The sequence below is a fragment of the Acomys minous genome (genome assembly GCF_964271855.1).
Source record: "Acomys minous genome assembly, chromosome: 9".
NCBI lineage: Eukaryota > Metazoa > Chordata > Mammalia > Rodentia > Muridae > Acomys > Acomys minous.
This window is the reverse complement of record NC_140490.1, coordinates 9,511,662-9,532,144: the sequence shown is the minus strand read 5'-3', so window position 1 is coordinate 9,532,144 and position 20,483 is coordinate 9,511,662. Positions and strand designations below refer to the sequence as shown.

Here is a 20,483-nt window from a genome sequence, read left to right as displayed (position 1 = left end):
TTTCAGCCTCTATCTTGATGATCCAGCTGATCTGTTTAGACTCTGTAACTCCCCTTTAACCAAATTTCTTTGTGGCTACCGGAATTAGAGGCATCCTTAGACTCCCACATGGGCCCCAAACTGTCCTCCATACTCATTAGTACATGCTGAACAACCCCTTAAGTTCCCTGAGCAATCACTCCAGGCAGCCACTGCCGACCTTGGCCTTCACCATGAGGCAGATAACTTCCGTTTTTTCTCACCTTGTCCAGTTCCTTCATGGTGGTCATGAAGGCGCAGCATGGAAGGACCCTCTAAATTACACAGAAAGCGTCTACCTCCTGACCTTTCTACTTTTCTTCTGCAGCCCACCCTTTCACTGTCCCAAGATTTAGAAGTCCAGGTTAAACATAAAGATAACCATAAGGGATTTCTGGGAAATGCCTAGTATATGGAGCTAGGCCATGATTAGCGTCATCTGCAGCATCTATACTTTCAAGGCAAACGTGGTCTCCAAGAAGTCAGGTAACCAGGTAGGGCCACAGCTTAGTACTGGTGGAACAAACCCTCCCTGGTTGGCATGTATGCCCCCCCCTTTTAGGTCTGGATGTGCCAACTTGTCCTCTTGACCTAACAGCGTCCACCTTGGATTTTTGGGAGAACCACTTTTCCCACCCCAAACCCTAACTCAAGTAATTTCCTGCTAATAGATGCAGCCACATTTCACTCCGTATTCCTGGGGCATACATTACACCAACTGCCCTGTTTTCTCCTCTCATTAACTCAATCAGTTATTTCATATAAATCATCAATGGTGTTCTAGGTGTTAGGCTGTCTTTTGGTGATCCTTGGAGATAATTGTTTTCTTTGAGCCCATTTCCTCATCTATGGATGGAAATAAAGTAATTATTATATTTATTCTGTCTGTCAAAAATCACTGCCCATAACAATTACTACAGCACAGACTGTTGATCACATGCTGTATACCAAGTACCTTGACAAGCGCTAATCACATTTGTTATTAGATATCATTTAATCTTTATATGATGCCACAGAACCAGATTAGGGGCAGGAGAGCTAAAGAGGTATCTGGAAGAACATGACACTCATGCTGATGGCTGGTGTCAAGGTAACTTCATATCTGAGCCCATACGGTCCATGGCGAGGAGTGACAAGGTCTTTTCAACCCCTGTTCAGCAACTGGGAGGGTTTCTGCTGTGCCATGGGTGGAGGTGGGACTCAAGGTGCAGGTTTCTGTCAATCATCCCAGTCTCAAATACTTGGAGTGGATTATGTGACCCACTCTAGTCTCACCTGTGTGGAGTGGGACTAGGACCCACATCCCAGGTATCCATAGGAGTGTAACTATGCCTTGAAGACACAGCCACCTATACATTTTATCTCTAGAAGGTTCCAGTGTTCCCACCTTCTGACACTCTCCCCAATTCTCCATCTTTTCTTGGGCAAAAGGAAGCCCAGGAACAAAGCCAGATGGAGAATTGTTGCTTGTACTGTCATAAATGTTAACTGCTAAGCTGACCCTTCTACCCTGTGTGCTTAGAACTCAACATAAAAGCTGTTGAGGATTTCCTGAGATAAAAGAAGCAAGAAAAAGAAACCCATATTCTCAGTTTTAAAGATCAACAGTCTAAAGCTCTAAAAGTTGACATTGCCCCATTTCCTATTAGGTTTATTTCTTATAACATTACTTGATATTGTTACTACAGTACTTTTGATACTTTTTAAAAGTGATCTCTTGCTGATTTGGGGGAAAGCATGATTTTAAAAAATTGATCTTATACCCAACAAGGTTTTTGGATTCCTATTTTTTCTCAATACTTTCAATATAGGTTACCCTTTTCTAGATTTACATGTGTAACATTGCATTTACAAATGATGTTTTCTTCCTGTTCATTTATATGTATATAAACATATATGTATATGTTCATATATGTATATAATGAGATATGATCACACCCACTCTCATTTCCCTCTTCCAACCCCTCTTGATCTCCCTCTGCACAGTTACCTCCCAACTTCATGTGCTCCCCTTCTTCAGTCACTAATTTCATGTAGTTCTGCCCATGTGTGCATGGATGTGTGGGCATCCATTGGAGCATATAAAGCATATATATGAGTATGTTCTCCTAATGCATCATAGGAGAATTTCTAATGTTTCACCATCGAAAATTCATTCTTACACTTTTCCCAAGCACATGCCTGAAGGACTCTGAATTCATATAACACAGTGACCCTTGCACATGACTGCTTGTTATGTCAATATTCACAATAGTTAAATTATGGAATCAACCTAGGTGTCCAACGACAGATGAGGAGACAAAGAAAGCATGGCATACATCCAAAGTTGAGTCGTATTCTAAGATAAAGAGCAATAGAATTATGTCAGCTGTGAGGAAACTTATGTTCTGGAAAGCAATTTCCAGAAATAAGCCAGACTCAGGAAAATGCAACATTTTCTATTTTATGTAAAAACTATATTTAAATATATCTATGTACATTCATGCCCTATCCTACCCCCCAACATGAAATCAGACAGGACATTTAGTGGAAGGGAGGGCCAGTGGGGGACGGAAGAAAGACCAAGAGATGGAAACATAGCAAACTATAAATTATTCATGTACGAAAATGTCATAGTGAAACTCATTCTTTTGTATGTTGAATTTTTCAAAAATCACATGTTTTAGGTTTCTAAGAGATACCTTGGGCCAAGGTAGTAAAGCTCCCTCCTTTTCTTAGTTTTCCAAGATTTATTTCCAGTTATTTTTGCAGGGCTGAGGATCAAATCTAGGGCTGGACTAGGCAGACACTCAGCCACTGGGCTATACCCCTAACCCACTAAAGTACATTTTGCTGTTGTTGAAGTCAAGAATGTGTACAATGAACTATTTCATGACTTTCTAGCATTTTCTTTGGTCTAATACCATAGGAAAAAGTTCATCGTGAGTGGATCTAGCGCCTTGTCTTGGTTGTTGGCATCCACTACACAGCTGAAACTAAGAGATTCTGAGTCTGAAGAAAGACCCCAAGATTGCTACCACTGGGGCTGCAAAGAGAAGACTGTTCACTGGGAATGTTACTAGCCCCCCTGTCTCCAGTCTAACCAAGAGTGGAGTGGGAAAAGGAAGCTGACCACCCTTGTTGACCTCTGAACTTGCATAGTGAGAAGTGTCCTTTCCTCTAGTCTGCCCATGAGACCACTCTTCTTCTAATCTTTATGAGTTAAAGATGTTTACATCCCCTCAGCTTCCTTGATTAAGATGCCACCGAAGGAAGGCAAAAGAGTCATTCCCAGTCCTAGGAGTGCTTCAGTGCTGAGCCAGCACTGTTTTTGCTGAGTGATGAGGAGGGAAGAAATGAGGCCTCAAGCTTATGCAAAGAACTACAGGCAATGAGGGTAGCTGGGAGTGGGAGAAGCAATCATCCCCAGAGATTAGCACACCAGTTGGTTGTCCAGTGCCAAAGGTCATGAAAACATAGACTCGAGTAAAATTATTTAGGTTGAGGAGTAGGTTATAGTTAGGAATCTATATACATATATACATATAATAACAATTAGAAATCTATATACATATAATAACAATTAGTGAACAAAGAGGACATGAATTTGAAGAAGAGCAGGGAGGGTATATGAAAGAATTTGAAGGGAAAAAGATGTGAGAAATATTGTAATTATATTATAATCTTAAAAATAAAATAAAGTGGATAAATAAATAACCAACTAGCAGCATGTATCAAAAAATAAAAAAGAAAAATGGGACGAAACTGGGCCATACAATGCTAGGACAATGTGGTATCACTCACTTCTCAGAAAAACCTTCTTATGGGTTGTGTGAATGCCAGGTCACAGAAGTGACCTGCCATTTAGTCCCTACACATAAGCAGTTGGTCCCTAAAACACAGGGTCCCAGCAACAAGACACTGTTGACATACATGTGCAACTGATGACAGCGGTTCATGGGAGGCCCTTACACAGCCTTTCCCAAAGGAACTAGTTACCAAGAGGAATTGTCAGAAGCCACTGAACAATCAGACCCAACCAGTCGGTGTGTTCTGAGAAGCAACAATGTCCTCGTTGACCAGTAATTCCCTGTAAGAACAGACATGTCTCACCTTTGGACCAATACATTTCATCTTTCATGTAACCTAAAATAGCATCTATGTGTACAATTTCATGTGGCCAAGCTGCATCCTAAAACAAATGAGAAGATTCTAGAGTGACACTTGTGTTACTCCCTTGGGCTATCAGACATGAAACAAGGTACCTCAGGGGACTGAAATGTCCTCCAGGAATCCTGTGTTGGGAGAAGGAAAAGGATGCAGCCTGATGCCAGCCAGAGGAGGGATTTGCCTCCCCGGTAGGAATTTCACAGCATTCTGACAAGTCTTCAGACCACCTTATAGCCAAGGTGACTGTGGATTAAAGATGGGTGAGACCACAGCTTGATTAGGACTGCCTGACTGTGCATAATCCTGGCTTTCTTCAGCATCTCATGTTCACCCCGAAAATAGACTTAGGGATCACTGGGTCTCTTTGTCCCTCTTCCTAATGTGACTACGTTGAATACATTTTCTCTTTTTTGGTTTTTTACTATTAATTTGACCCTTTTAATTGCCTTATTGAGTAAGGGTAACCGAACCTGGCTTTGCAGGGCTACCAAGGGCACCAGCACTATATCATATGTGGCCTGATAGTTAATATTCTCATGACATTTACTCTGTGCCAGGGACTCTAATCTAGATGCTATTATTTTTTTCAATTATAAATTGGAATATTAGCTGGGAGTTAGTGGCTCAAGGTTTTAGCCCTAGTAGTGAGGAGGCAGAGGCAGGTGGATCTCTGAGTTCAAGGCCAACCTGATCTACAAAGTAACTCCCAGGACATCCAGGGCTACAGAAAACCTTGTCTTGAAAAAACCAAAACCAAAGCAAACCAACCAACCAAACAACACCCCCAACCCATAGATTAGAATATTGAGGTACATAGAAATAAAAAATATTTACCAGTTCTCACACAGCTATTTTGTAGACTACTGAAATAGGAAGTCAGATTCTAGAGGCTATAATATAAGCCACTAGGCTGTAGTAGTGATTTTTCAAATTATGTGGTTTGTATTTATATTTCTACACATACACATACATACATACATACATACATGCATACATACATACATACACTGTAGTGGTTTGAATGAAAATGGCCCCACAGGATCATAAGGATCTATTTAGAGGAAGTGCATCACTAAGGGCAAGCTTTGAGGTTTCAGATGCCCAAGCCAGGCCCAGTCTCACTCTCTTCCTGCTGTTTGCTGATCCATATGGAGAACCCTCAGCCACCTCTCCAGCACCATGTCTGCTTTTGTAACGCTATGCTTCCCACAATCATGGCCGTCACGATAGTGGACTAAACCTCTGAACTGTAAGCCAGCCTTAGTTACATGTTTCCTTATAAGAGTTGCCACGGTCATGGTGTCTCTTCACAGCTACAGAAATCCTAACACACACACACACACACACACACACACACACACACACACACACACCACACATACACACACACACACACACATTTTTTAAGAGTTCTCTTCCTTCTTGAAGGGAGGAAGCATCCCGGTCAGTGCCAGGAGGAGAGGATACGAGGAGGAGGCATAACTAATATAACGGAAACTCACAACTGGCCAAGGTGCTGGGAATAAGATAAACATGACATGTGTATGGCACTCTTTCCCCAGCACTCAGGAACTAGCACAGAAAGGGGGCTGTAAAGATTGTAAGAGCCAGAGTTCAGAGAGGACTGGAGCGAAACAGTGTCTTCTGAACATGGCTGGACTGCTGCCCACAGCTCACAGCAGCCGTGGTTGCCTGCACAAGACCTGCAGAAGATCAGGCCAGTCAACTCCCTAGCATGCGTTGCAAAGGGTCATGAGACCCTATTCCTAACTGAGGAACTACTGATAATCGATGTTTCGGGGGAAGAGTAGTCAGTTTTCTTTAAGAGCATGGATCTTGGTAGGAGACAAGGTCCAGCTGATAGCTTCACACAAGGAATATATGGTTGCACAAATTAGAAGTGATTGGTTATAAAAAAAAAAAAGACTAGGAAGTTGAAGGGGTAAGGAGGTAGGGGTGGACTTGAAAAGAGTTAGGGGGAGGAGGAGGAGGAAGAGGGGTAAATATAGTAAAAATTCATTGTATGGAATTCTCAAAGAATTAGTAAAGATATAAAAATAAGTAGAGTTCTCGACATTTGTTATGAACTTTTGAATTTTTATTAAGAATGTTTAGCTAATCATTTGAGTGCAGTTTAAAAATTTTTATCCATTTACATGAGAAAGAAATGAAAGCTAAAAATTTAATAAAACTCATCTTAAAACTTTACTTCTTGATTGGTAAATAGTGACTTTTTATGTCTATTTCAACAAATAATGTGTCAGTCATTCTAATGTTCCTTAGGCTAACTTGTACACACACACACACACACACACACATATATATTTATTAATTTTTAGTTTTTAAGACAGGGTTTCTCTGGGTAGCCCTGGATGTCCTGAAACTCACTCTATAGATCAAGTTGGCCTAGAACTCAGAGATCTGAGTGCCTCTGCCTCTCAAGTGTTGAGATTAAAGGGATGCACCATCACTGCCTGGCAATTTACATAATTTTAAATTGCCTTCTAATATCAATTTTATCTAATCTTCAGATTGCTATAAAGTCCATTGAACATAACAGATTTATATTATCAGTAGTGCCTATATCAACGTATTATTCCATTTCCTCCCTGATTTGTCTGTTTATTAAATTGTTTCGATAGTTACTGATAATGCGTCAGTTTGTGGACAAAAGAAGTCACCATCTCAGAGGCTCACAGCAGCACTCACTTTTCTTCCATGTACCGTTTTACCCCCTTTTTATCCCAGTGTGCTGAGCTTTGAAAAATACTGGGTGAATTTGCCTCGGCTCAAGTGCATAGACTGGGCCCAGGACTTCCAGGTGAGTTCATGTCTACTCTGTTTATGCAATTATCCTGCCGGCAATGGCTGTCAGCGACATATTCTTCCTAGGGCTGGGAACGAAACAAATTAGGTCACATTTAACCTGTGAGCACCCTTGAGGCCACAGCTTCCTTCCAACCTGCTCAGTCATAAAGCCAAGCCAAACATCAAAAGGGATGAATGTTTACTCCCCAGGCTCAAGTGGACCCTCTGCAAAGTACTTTAGCAAAGGGCATGGGCACATAATTCTATAAGAAGAAAGAAGCAAAAGTACGGATGTAAGAATTCAAGCTACCACAGTCATGTCTGCCAAATATTTATTTATTTATTTATATGATCAACTTATATTTTATTATTATTTCTGATTTTTCTTATTTTGGTTCATTAAGGTAACCATCCTTCCTTTTTCCGTTTTTGGTTCATTTTGATTATTGGCATGAGGTCACACTATGCAGCCAAGGCGAGACTGAAGCTCACTGGACAGCCTAGGCTGGCTTTCCAAGCACGACGGTGACTGGCATGTGCCACTAAACCAGGCCAGAGCTTCTGACTTTTTCTTTGCTCACAGATAACGTTCTCTCTCCCACTTCAAACACCTTTTTTTTTTCTGAGTCCGTGGTTTACTTAGGGTGGAGTTTATGTAAATTATTAAGTTTTAACCTCCTGATTTTTAGGAGCGATCTACCCATTTGCTGTATGCAATAAATGCCATTTGTTTTTCTGAGCCTATGGGCCCAGCAGTTTGTACCAATGGTGAAAACTGCAATCCCAAAAAGGCATCGTCTTAACATTAAGGGCCTGTGTAGATACATGGCAGGCTCCCCCTAGCAGGAATAAAGAGGGGACATGATGTATTGAGTAAACATCAACTTATGACCCTTGAGAAGCTGCAATACTAACCACAGAGTCACAGGAAGTGACCTGAGCCAACTATTCTGGGGAAAACAAACCTCTCAGGTTGTTTGGTAAGACAATGGTTTCGATGAGTAGATCTGAGCTTGCAGGAATGTAGGCATCAAAGGTCACGTCAGGGACTCGGGCCCCTTGACCAGCCTCTGACTGCAAGCGCTGACACTCCCAGAAACCCCAGCCTCTGACTGCAAGCACTGACACTCCCAGAAACCCAAGCTCAAGGGGCCTCAGCCCGCTCTGTTGGCTGCCAAGCTTCTGTCTTCCCTCTCTCACCGGGTCCTTCCTATGTGCCCAGGCCTCTGTTAACACTCTGAGGACAACAAATGAATTGTATGTCGTTCCTGCCCAAGGAAAGTATTGACACTGGTGAAATGGGCCCAGACAGAGAAGCCACAAGGTCCGCTCCGAGGACATGATGCTGAGGGTTCATTTCCCTCACAGAGCTTTCTTATCACTGATAATTTGGGGGCGCTCTGTCAGGTAGACAGTTTATTGAAAAGCTGGTTGGGTTCTCTTATTTTACCTGGGCGGGACCCATGAGCAGACAAGGTAACCATGAGATCTTTCAGTGATGATCATTCTCAGCCCTTGGAACCCAAGAGCTAGTGTACAGACTGGCAAAGCAGAGCCTTAAGGCTCCAAACCCTGAAGGGGACGAGCCTAGTACTCAAGAAGCAAGGGACTTATGGCTCTGGGACACTTAGATTGGCAGCTTAGCGCTCTGGGCTTTAACCGTGAGTGGCCCAAGCACTTAACAGCTAGTGGCTTCTAGCAGCATTGAGTGGCAACAGCAGGTAGCAGCAGGTTGGACCTTGTTGAATTACAGTGCTCATACAGGCCCCCCCAGTAGCATACAGGCCTACTGTGTCAGGACCCTCAGCCCTTGACAGCAGCTAGTGTTACAGTCCTCAGGTCTAGAGTATCTGAGACCCTTGGCCATGAAGGCTTAGTAGTTTACTTAACCCTCCCCTCCCTCCCCAAAGACCAAGGCTCACAGTTGCTCATCTTCATCTCTTCACAGCCCTGTCTCCATCGTTTCTGCTCCCAGTCATCTCTGCTCTAGCCCCTCTCTGTATTGCTTCAGCAGAGTCTCTCATCGCTATGTTGCCATAACTTTGCCGCTTGTGGCAGCTGCTGCTTCCTTCATTGGGGTCCTCACCTCCTGCGTTTGGGTTGCCAGTTCAGCATGCTGTAGTAATTAATGGTAAAAATGAAATGTAGGCAAGAAAGACCACGGGATTAAAGCCTTTATTGCAACAATAGGGGAGGCAGTGAAGAGTGCCCTCTGCTGGCTCACAAAGCTGGCTTCAATAGCCAAAAGGGTGTATTTATACATAGGACCACAGTTCTTCATGCAAATGAAGTATGCAGTTTGCAAAAATCAGCACACTCCTCCATACAGTTAAGAGATTACATTTGCTCTATTCACAATGGTCCTTAATATAAATGAAGGACTATATTTGCACTTATCACAGGCCTTCTACTGGGTTACCTTGTAAAGTGGTCCCCATCTGACCTGAGTAGAAATGGTTATAGGGTTATCACTAAGACTTATTGTGGCAAAAGAGCTACTGTAAGCTATTTGATGCAGCCATAGCTAAGGCCCTGCCTTGAGAGCCAGAGTTGTGGTTCAGCAGTGATCAGCTGTGGTTGCAATGTAGCTTCCTCAAGTACAGTGTTCAAAGAAGCTGGTGCTGGTGTCATGGAAGTTATCCTGGGCATTTGTCTGATAGTCCTTGGCTTAGGGAGAAACCGCAGGAGGGGAAGGGCTGCTAATTAGGAAATCAAGTCATCCTAGCCCCTAGTACATTAGCTTATTTAAAAAAATAAACATTAATAAAATAAACATTAAACTTGTAACCTCAATAGTATTTACAGTGGTGTACAGAGAACTGCCTCTGACAGGAATTCTGGTGCCTTCGATTTGATCACCGCCCCTTGGGGAAGGGGAGAGGCCTTTTGGGCACACAGAGGAAGGGGATGCAAGCTATCCTGATGAGACCTGATAGGCTCTCAGGTCAGAAGGTGAGGCAGGAGGACCCTCTCCTGTCAGAGGTTTAGGGGAGGGGGAGTAGGGTGGGAGAGGGAGGGAGGGTGGAAATAGGAAGGTAAGAGTGAAAGGATAACAATTGGGAGGTAACGTGAATAAATTATAATAAATAAAAAAATTAAAGAGGGGGGAACTACATTCATAATTATTAAAAAGGTGTGGAGTAGGCAGAGCAAGAGGATCTCAGTGCGTACAGGCCAGCGTGGTTTACAGATCTAGCTCTAGTGTAGCCAGGACTACATATAGAGACCTTGTCTCAAAAACAAATCATCAACACCATCATCATCAACAACAACAACAACAACAACAACAACAACAACAACAACAAAAGAGATGTGGGGTGATCACTAAATAGGCAACCAAATAAATGATTTCACATACAAGTAACAGGCATGCAATTAGATCAGAGAATTACAATTTATTAACATAGTAGCTACTTAACATTGAGTAGTTAAGAACGCTCCTTCTCCTGAGACATCTCAGCTGAACTCTGAGTAACAGCCAACACCTAAAGACAGAGGGAAACCCTGAGCAGGGTGGACAGCTGTGCCACTGGCCGCATTTGGCTTTGAATTTGTTGTCAACACACATTTCTTTCCATGTGCCTGGAGAGACGGCTCATTTGCTGCCTGTAGAGTGTAGTGGGAATTTTGGAGTTTTGATTTCTTTAAAAGACACAGAAATAGGGCTAGAGAGATGGCTCAGAGGTTAAGAGCACTGACTGTTCTTCCAGAGGTCCTGAGCTCAATTCCCATCTGTAACGTGATCTGGTGCCCTCTTCTGGTCTGCAGGTGTGCAGGCAGGCAGAACACTGTATACATAATAAATAAATAAATAAATCTTTTAAAAAATAAGTAAATCTTTTTTAAAAACCCACAGAAATATTATACGAATATGTTTCTGTTTTAATCCTAGGTGTGGGGATATGGGTCTTCTTTGTAGCAGCTGATTATGATTTGCCTCATGCTCTAGCAGAGGTGTAATTTTGCCAGCTGCAGATAGTTTCTGTGACGTGTGACTTGGAATTTTATGGACTTTTTGGAGGGTATATAAATGCTAGAGGCTGTCAGGGTGGGGTGTTGGTTTGTTGTTGGTTGCTGTTTGTCAATGTTAGTCATGGTTTATTAAGTTGTCATGTGCAAAGAAGAAACAAGGAGAAATTAGATACCCTAACTGTGAAGATAAACCTCACCCCAAGGGCTCAATGCCCCTAATCAGCAGGAGGTAGTCTAATGATAATGACACCCTCTTCCCTATCCCTGACTTCATTCAGGGATCACTCCTCTTTTCTCTGTATCCTTTTATTCCCCCTATCTAGTGTTAGGGGAAATTGAAAGGGTGGAAAATGGTGGAAGAAAGAAGAATCCGTGAAGTAACTAATGGCAGTTACAGAAGAGGACGTAGATTTGGTTTCTAGTGCCCATGTGGCAGCTCAGAATTGTTTATAACTCCAGTTCCAAGGAATCTGACACCCTCTTCTGGTCTCCTCTGGGACCACTCATAAACACGTGCATACACATACACACAGGCAACACAGCCATACACAATATATATCTATATATCTATATCTATCTTATCCTTGTGCCTAGGCCTGGAACCTTCCTGAAGGAGACATTTAATACATGTTCTGAATGAAGAAGGAAGAGAAGAGTGATGGAAGACCTCACCTAGCCCTACAATAAATGAAACACAAATGGAGGGGTAAACTGGTTATAGCGGCTGACCTGACAAGACTTGTGCACTCCTGTGTGGTGCATCCCTCCCTGTGTACACCTGATTGAAAGTGTTTGTCTGGTACAACATCTCATGGAAAGAAGAATCTTGATAGAGCCACGTCAAGAGCCTGAGGTTCTAGAGGATCAGAGTGTCTAAGCTATATGGAGGGAGAGCTGGGAGGGCCCCCAGTGTCAGGAGGATGTCAGAGTATTAAAACAGAGAGCTCCTCAATAATGAGCTGATATCCCATCAGCAGCACTGGACAGCTTCCCAATTACAACAGCTCTGAGGATAGTTGCTTATTAATCTGGGGTTGAAGGCCAGTCTAGTTTAGTCACTGGTCACTAGGCTAATGGGCCTGTCATTGAGGAAGAAGCTACCAGGAGCTGGACTGGAGAGACACTTTTCCTTCCACTGCCCCTTTGCTCTGAAGAAACCCTAGTAAGTCATTTTGGGATAAAAATGGTGGTGTCCTGGGTCTGCAGTATGGCTTCTCAGCTTGACCTTGTGAGGTCCAGGCAAGGGTCTGGTGTATCTCTCTGATCTTTGCTGTCTGACACTTCCTAGATCAACTTGACCTTATGGAAACCAGAGGCCAGTCATTTCCAAAGGGAAAAGTAGAAGTGGGGAGAGGGGTGGTGCCACCAACACGTGCAACCCACGGGTAACTGTGGGTGGTCCTCGGTGTGATTAGAGTTTTAAATTTGTACAAAGTCTAGAAAGAGGAAAGTGGAGAAGGATGTGACCACGGGAGATGCCTCCTATTGGTCACCTATTTCTGCGTGCTGGGGAAGGTAAAAGTTAAACAAAGTGAGGTGGTTGATTGAGCAAGAGCAGGTGCAGCTGTTGTTCAGCCAGGACCAAGGACACTTCGATTAGAGGCTGGGACAAAGGAGAGGGACATCCCTGGAAGGCCTGTGACTCAGAGTGGGACTTGGACAACCAGATCGCTCTGCTGAGAGAAGCATGTGGGGGAATGCTCCAGGCCTGCATGAGCAGGCATTGTAGGAGCCTGAGTTCTCTCCAGCAAACAGCACCTTCTGGCACGATCTCAAGCCAAGAAAAAGTCTTCTGTGGAAAGGATCAACGACCCAAGAAGGCTCCACTTTGAATGTGGTCTGTGTCCAGCAAATGCCTATCACAAAACAGACTCTGTATATGATGCTGACCACATGTTGGCAAAATAATCATAAACACTAGAGTAGGTGAGGCCTAAGCATGTAAAGTAGGCAAGTTTACTCAAAATATAAGTCATATCTGGCTGAGAAGTAGACCTTGTGGGTCCTCTACAGTCTAGGTTGAGGACCCACAGAGGAAGGGAAAAGTAGGAGAGTGGGACTCCTATGAAATAGAAGGGGTGTCAAGAGATCCAGGGTCCTTTGGGTGCTACGTGTTCTGCATTCATGCCAGACTTCCACAAGCATGGCTGGTTTATAATTTTCAGAGTTCATAGAGCCTCAGGGTGAAGGATGCTGAACTCTACATATCATGCCCACAGGGACTCTGGGCCCCTTGGGAGAACAAGCCCTCTTACTCTTGTACTTTTCTTGGTTGTATCCCTGACTTGACTCCCATTTTTGCTTTGATAGCCTTGAGTGTGACCTCTCTTCAGCAGTTCACAGCCAGGGGTTATGATGTCACTCACATCTGCTGTCCCCAGTCCAGGGTGCAGAGTGCTAGAGTTAAGATCAAGAGCCATAAACTGAATGAAGTGGGATTTATCTCACTGACTCTCTCCCCTCTGAGGTAAGGACCATGCTCCTGCTTCCGTTGCTTCCTGTCCTTCTCCTGTGTGTGGTGAGCACGTCCTTATCAAAGTCAGAAACCTGTGAGAACACCCTGAAGACCTGCTCTGTGGTAGCCTGTGGCAGAGACGGAAGAGACGGACCCAAGGGAGAGAAGGGAGACCCAGGTATGAAGCCCTGTACCCTGGCTTTCTTCCCTTTTATCTCCAGCTAGGGACTGTTCTTTGTCCCCAGGGGTGAAGCCCAGGGACCTGGGGAGGCTTGACTTTCATTACACCTTGTTTTTCACATCATTATAATCTCTCTACAGAATCACTGCCACCCCAACAATGATGCTCAACAGCAGTGTTGAATTTCATACTTCCATACAGGGGTCTATGTATAAGGTGGTGTTATCCCCAGGACAGACATCCAGACCCGGGATGCAGAAGGATCTTTTCACTCCAAGTCACCAATCACTAGCTCTTCAGCTCTTTTTGGGAGGCGATGTGAATCCAACTTTGAACTTCTGGGGAAAGAGAATGAGTTACAGCCACTGGGACATGTTGCCTTTATCTCTCAACAGGTCAAGTCCTCAGGGGTTTGCGGGGTCCTCCAGGGAAGTCGGGGCCTCCAGGAAATGTAGGAGCCCCTGGAATTTCAGGACCAAAAGGCCAAAAAGGGGATCGTGGAGACAGTAAAGGTAGGAGAATGCCTTAGCATGATTCGCTTGATGGGGCTCCTAGGAACAGGAAGCCATATGGGAGGTGACTCTGGTCCTCATGCCTCACCAGGAGATATTCAGTGCTGTTTCTTGACTCAATGCCACTTGGGCCCTCAAGAAACTTTTATTGGTACCAAATATCCTCCAGGGCCTTCCCCCATTAGCTCTCCTTAGGACATGGGCTTAACATTTCTTCAGATGGAAGTTCAGTGTGTACTCCAGGCTGTGAGGGAGGAACTGTGCCCTTCTTCCTTGTCTACTTAATCAGAGTTGCACAAAAGTAGGCGGTCTCACATCACACCCCTTAGTAATGGGGAACACCATAGCAATTGCTTCAGAGTGAAACAGAGCAAAAAGAATTAAAAGTATTAAAGCGTTTATCTAGAAGCTGGGGAGGCGGGTCAGTTGGTAAAACACTTGCTGCACAAACATGAAGACCTAAGTTCAATGCCCAGCACCCACATAAAACAAAACAAAACAAAACAAAACACCAACACTCATAGTGGCACACATTTCTAATCCTTGAACTGGGGAGGCAGAGATAGGCTCATCCTGGGGCTTGCTAGCCAGCTAGTCTAGCCTGCTATGCAAGCTCCAAACCACTGAGAGATTTGGACCACTGAGAGGTCTAGACCAATGAGAGGTCTACACCAGTGTGAGATCTTGTCTCCATGAAAAGATAGCTTCCGAGGAATCACACCCTGGGTTGATCTCTGGCTTTTACACATATATACATATACACCAACACACACACACACACACACACACACACACACACACACACACACACGTGTGTGTGTCTACACATGAACATATACATATAAACAACACAGTAAGATTTTTTTTTTACCAGTAGTGAGATATGAAAAAGAATCACAAAGAAAAGTCACAGATGTAGGAGTATTTTATTTTTTTCGAAATTAGTATAATACTCCACGTTTAAGCACTCCATTAAAAAAGATGGATGGAAGGAGATCTACCGTAACAGGTCACTATAGTATATAACTTACACCCGGGAAAGCAGCAGCACTACTTTCTCCCATTTGCTTCTTTAGCTCTCATATTTTTCTGGGAAAATCTTACTCTTTAATGAGCCTTAGCATTTTTGTGTATAAGGATATTCATGTGTGTGCGAGTGCCTGCGTGAGTGGTATACATGTGTGTGCATGCATGTAAAGCCTAGATGTCATACTTAGACTCTGTTCTTCAGATAGAGTCCACCTTTTTTTTTTTTTTTGAGACAAGGTCTCGCCTGGGCCTGGAACCTACCAAGTAGGCTAGGCTATCTGGTCGGCAAGCCCCAGAGATCCACCTCTCTGTGTCTGTCCTGCATGGAGAATACATGGCTGGCTTTTATGTAGGCTCTAGGAATCTAATAGGTCCTTGTGTTTTGCATGGCAAGTACTGTGCCTACTCAGTTTTCTCCCCAGGCTATGAGATTTTTAACCACCCCTCCCCCACTCCGGTGTTTGAGTCTCCAGGTTAAAGTTTTGTTGTCACTAAGTACCCTCTTCCTGACGCTCTTGTAGCCCTTGAGGCGAAGGTGGCAAATTTGGAGGCCGAGCTAAGGATCCTGCAATCAGAAATGGAGCACACCAAGAAGCGTAAGTTTTCCCTCAGCCCCAGGCTGTTCACACTCCCATGTTTTCCCGCAGAGGGTTCTACAGTTGGAGGAGAGTAGAAGAGAGCTGACAGTTTTGAACACCCACCTCACCCCAGAGGCAGAGGCAGGGGCAGAGGCAGATGGCTCTCTGTGAGTTCGAGGCTAGCCAGCCTGGTCTACAAAGCAAGTCCAGGACATAGCCAAGGTTACACAGAGAAACCCTGTGCAGACATGGCTCTTTCTTGGGATGTAATTTCATTCAGTCTCCTCACCAACTCTGGTTGTGATATTATACCTGTCTTGGGACTGGGGAGGTTGCTCAGTGGGTGAAAAGCACCCGCTGCACATGTCTGAGCACTTGAATTCAATCCCCTTACACCCAGGAGAGTGGGAGAAGAGACTCCACTCCCAAAGGTTGTCCTTTGACCTCCACATGCACACATGCTGTGGCATGCATGTAGACACATATAGAGAAACACACATGGCTTTAAAAAGATATTCTACTCCTTACAAATGAAGAAAAGGAGCCGGGCATGGTGGCACACTCCTGTAATCCCAGCACTCAGGGAGGCAGAGACATATGGCTCTCTGTGAGTTCGAGGCCAACCAGCCTGGTCTATAAAGCGAGTGCCAGGACATAGCCAAGGTTACACAGAGAAACGCTGTCTCAAAAAACAAACAAACAACCTCCAAAACAAACCAAAAAACACAAATGAAGAGAAGGAAATTCAGGAAGGATAATAATTCACTCCATATCCGTACACCTTGCAGACAGCAGCAAAAGAGGGCTGAGTGGAAGTCTATTCTCTTTGCTGTTTGCTTCCCATCCACTGCTCTTACCTAAATATTGGTAACTTTGTCATATTCTGGCACCCAAATGTGGCAGTGATGTCCACATGGGCCACTCTGTGTTTGCCGACGCTGCTTTCTGTTTCTGGGTGATGTTGGTGTCAACAGTGGGATATCTCAGGAGCCTCTGGCTGTTGCCAGGAAGTTATGGATCTCTTCCCTGGCTCTATTTCTGTTTTGGGTCATATATCTTATTCCTGGGTTGGACCTGAGATTACTTTTTGGAGTCTTGAATCCCCAGAGGACCTTTTCAACTCAGGTCCTGACTGGGTACCACACTGAGTGCGCCTCATCTGCTCTGATTTCAGTGCATGCCTTCTCGATGGGCAAAAAGTCTGGGAAGAAGCTCTTCGTGAGCAACCATGAAATGATGCCCTTTTCCAAAGTGAAGGCTCTGTGCACTGGGCTCCGAGGCACTGTGGCTATCCCCAGGAATTCTGAGGAGAACAGCGCCATCCATGAAGTGGCCAAAGGCGTTGCCTTCCTAGGCATCACAGACGAAGTGACTGAAGGCCAGTTCATGTATGTGACAGGTGGAAGGCTCGCCTACAACAACTGGAGGATGAAAGAACCCAATGACTATGGCTTAGGGGAAGACTGTGTCGTTATTGTAGAAAATGGGCTATGGAATGACATTTCCTGCCTCCTTTCCTTCATAGCTGTCTGCGAGTTCCCAGCCTGAGGAAGCCTCTCGGAGCTCTCAGTTGCTTCCAAAGAAAATTCAATACTGTTTTCCTAAGATCAGTGTTAAGTGGTTCTTTTGAGGGGAGAGGATATATTTGGTTGTGACCTGAGGGCATAAAGAGAAGGTGACCATGAGGTCCCATAAGCAAAGGTCACATCTGTTTGGCTAGGAACAAAGCATGGAGTCCGAGTCAACTGTGGAAAAGAGAGAATAAATCCCCTCCTTTTTCACTGAAGGACCAAGGTTTGTGTGTGTGTGTGTGGGGGGGGGCTGTGCATCTGTGTCAGAGTGGCATCTGATCTCAGCCATAAAAGCATCCAGTTCCTTTTCTCCATGAATTGTCACTAAGCAGTGCCAAACTTGCCTGTTTGAAGCCACCCTGAGTTTACAAGGCGTTCTTGCCTCTTGTGTGTTCCATTACAGGGATCTAGAACTGTTAGAGAGTGGAAGAGAGCTACCATCTCTGCGTACTTACTGTACCCACAGGTATAGACTAGCTAGGTCCTCTCTGTGACAAGGCTGATGCTTTTAGGGCCCACATGCTGCCATAGCAGCCCTTTGTCTACCTGACCATGATGTACGGCAGCAGTATCACCTGTGAGTAACCACTCTCGGTCCCTGCCAAGTAGCTGTGTCCTATCTTTACTCACCCTTAACCTCAAGAGAGCTGCCTTTTCTTCCTGCACTGTTATATGGGACTGATTTGATAGTGTTCCCCAGCAACATGGAAGGAGGCAGATGCCCACCCGAGGGGTGCCCATCTCATCAGTGTCAATTCTTACTGCCCAGTATCCCTTTTACTGCAACATTATGGATCAGGGAGCCCATTATCAGTTTATAGAGAAGGAAAAACCCTGCAGTTAGCTTTTGAATCTAAGGGTTAAATGATACCACCTCAGCGGCCAGCCACTGTCTCAGTCTATCTACAATCGTGTCAAACCGGAAGAAGGTGACAAATTCTGGCTCCAACCGCTTGCCCCTCACAAATGAGATGGGAAAACATTTGAGGAATGAGCTAAGAGTCACTCTCACACAGTGAGAAGGCTTTGTTCACTTCCATTTCTCTTTTACTTCTCTTGGTTTCTGAACTTCCAGGGAAAGCACTCTGGAGCCATCAAGTGCTTGATGATCGATGGATGTTTGCTCAATGGATACAGCAAACATTTACAAATGGATGGATAAAGTTGGCTACCAGGCAGTCAAGGCCAGACTGTACTCCTTCCACAAAAATTTCCCAGCAGGTGTGGGAACGAACCTTGGACCCACAGAAGGCCCCAGGGCGAGCGGAGTGCAGGTGGCAGGACCATGTGCCTCGGTTTCTAGCACACCTATCCCATCACATTACTGAATTTTCCTCAGACGACACACTCTTGTGATGTAGACCAGAATTACTCAGTTTCAATTCAGATGCTTAATCGCAGGCACTTGGGAACACTTAGATTTAGAAGCACCTCTACAGAAGAAGTCAGAACCAGAACTTGGGGTTCAAACCATGTCTGTACAGAGTCAGTTTCCTTCTGCAGCAATGCAGACCCAGCTGCTGGGGTTTGCTTCATGTGACAAAGGGAATGTAAGTACTAAAAGACTGAGAGACTCAAGATCCAGGTTAGGATCAAATTCCACATCTGGAGCTGAAGGGCCTGCGGACAGTTTTTCTCTGGACTCACTCATTTCTGCTGTTGCTGCTTCTGTCTGTGTTCTGGACAGAGGTAGGGATATAGGATTCTAGCTGAAGGCTTGTCCCTCACACTAGATGATCCCCTCCCTGGGTCCAGGCAGCTTCCTTTCTTGGTGGCTGTCAGTGTTAAACCAGTATGAAGAGCTGGGCCATGGGCTTGACCCCTGGGCTCGGACTTCACTGTAGAGCCCGTGATCTACAAGGCTGTTTGCTCGCTGTTATGTAAATGATCTGTACTTTGGTAATTGTCAGGAATTTTGGGTTTTTCCACACACGCCATTAGCCAGAAAGAAAGATCAGCTGTCATCTGAGGCACAGGCTAGAGATGCCAGGAAGTGGGTTTTATAAAGTGATGTTACCCTGGTAACCTTAAGTGGCTGATGGATTGTCAGGAAAACGAGAGGTGCTCCTGACAAGAGACCAGCGGGAAAGCAGTGACCTGTGTAGGGAGAAGGTCCCCAAGTCTACTCCTGGCAGATACAATTGCCATGTTCAAATGAAATGACAGTCAGGCAGGCATTTACAAACTAACCACAAGCCTTGGACTAGGTTAGCCATGAGACAGCATGTGGTGTAGCCTCTCATCCTGATGGTCCATGGGCTTGTGCAAGTTATGTGACCCTTCAGAGCAGTGGCTGACAGAAGTGACTAGAATCATGACATAGCCTAAGTAAGACCTCTGGCCGTGTTAATGTTTTTGCCAAAGCCTCTTGCTTTTGTGTAGGTCTCAGATGATCTATATGTTTGGCAAGGTTTGGAAATCGCCATGCCGAGAAATAACAGTCACCCTGGTAGCTTGTGTAAATTTCTCTCCCATGTCAAGAGGCAGGGTTTCTTTTTTCTTTGGAGGCCCCTCATGATGTAAAGGGTCCTGCTTTATTTATAGTGTCTATCCACTAACAGCTCATCTCAATGCCCCGACACCCCGCCCCTTGCCTACAACCAGATGCTGCTCCAAACCCCATCTCTACACAGCCGAAGGTCTTATCGCCTCCTGTGACATTAAAGAGTGATAGAGCTAAGACTGAAATGGCTCAGAGGAGTTGCCAGAGTACAGGAGGTGCTGGGTTCATGGGACCTCGTGTAGGCACCGGTGTGACCAGGGCTCAGGCTGTTGTACATACTTTTCTGCGCATGTGCACGTTGAGTATGGCATCCACCAGACCCAGGTCCTGAAACCTCCCCACACCTTGTTGCCAGGAACTCAGTCCAACCCTCTTCTCTCTGTTCCCAGGACTCTGGAGAATGTTCCAGAGGCTCTAGGAGAAGAGCACATGTTGGTCATGTACAAACGGTCTCCAAATGGCCTTAAGTATGTTTTAGGAAGCTGTGAAATCAGCCATGACTGTTCAGACACTAGTATAGTCTTGAGTAAGCCTTACACATCTTGCAAATATTGCCTTCATCCAACCCATCTGACCAGTGAATCTGTTGGCCCCAGCTCCAGCCTTAAGATTTGTTTTTTTTTTTTTTTCATTTTCCTCTCTGCAATTATAGATATTTGTTATCTGTTTGGACATTTATATGGTTTAAGTTATACCAGTGTGACAAT

At 44.6% G+C, this 20,483-nt stretch overlaps 1 protein-coding gene across 2 annotated transcripts; it reads left to right on the top strand.

Moving 5' to 3' along the window:
* The first annotated feature begins 12,040 nt into the window (after window positions 1–12,040).
* Window positions 12,041–17,442, top strand: LOC311605256 (mannose-binding protein A-like). Of its 2 annotated transcripts, XM_084795685.1 has the most exons (5): window positions 12,041–12,109; window positions 13,415–13,580; window positions 13,979–14,095; window positions 15,646–15,720; window positions 16,877–17,442. In XM_084795685.1, the coding sequence occupies exons 2-5, from the start codon at window positions 13,424–13,426 to the stop codon at window positions 17,248–17,250; spliced, it is 723 nt and encodes a 240-aa protein (XP_084651811.1). In that variant the 5' UTR covers window positions 12,041–12,109; window positions 13,415–13,423; the 3' UTR covers window positions 17,251–17,442. The 2 variants fall into 2 exon arrangements, with proteins under 2 accessions (XP_084651811.1, XP_084651812.1); XM_084795686.1 differs by lacking the exon at window positions 12,041–12,109 and having other exon boundaries at window positions 12,913–13,580.
* The last annotated feature ends 3,041 nt before the right edge of the window (window positions 17,443–20,483 follow it).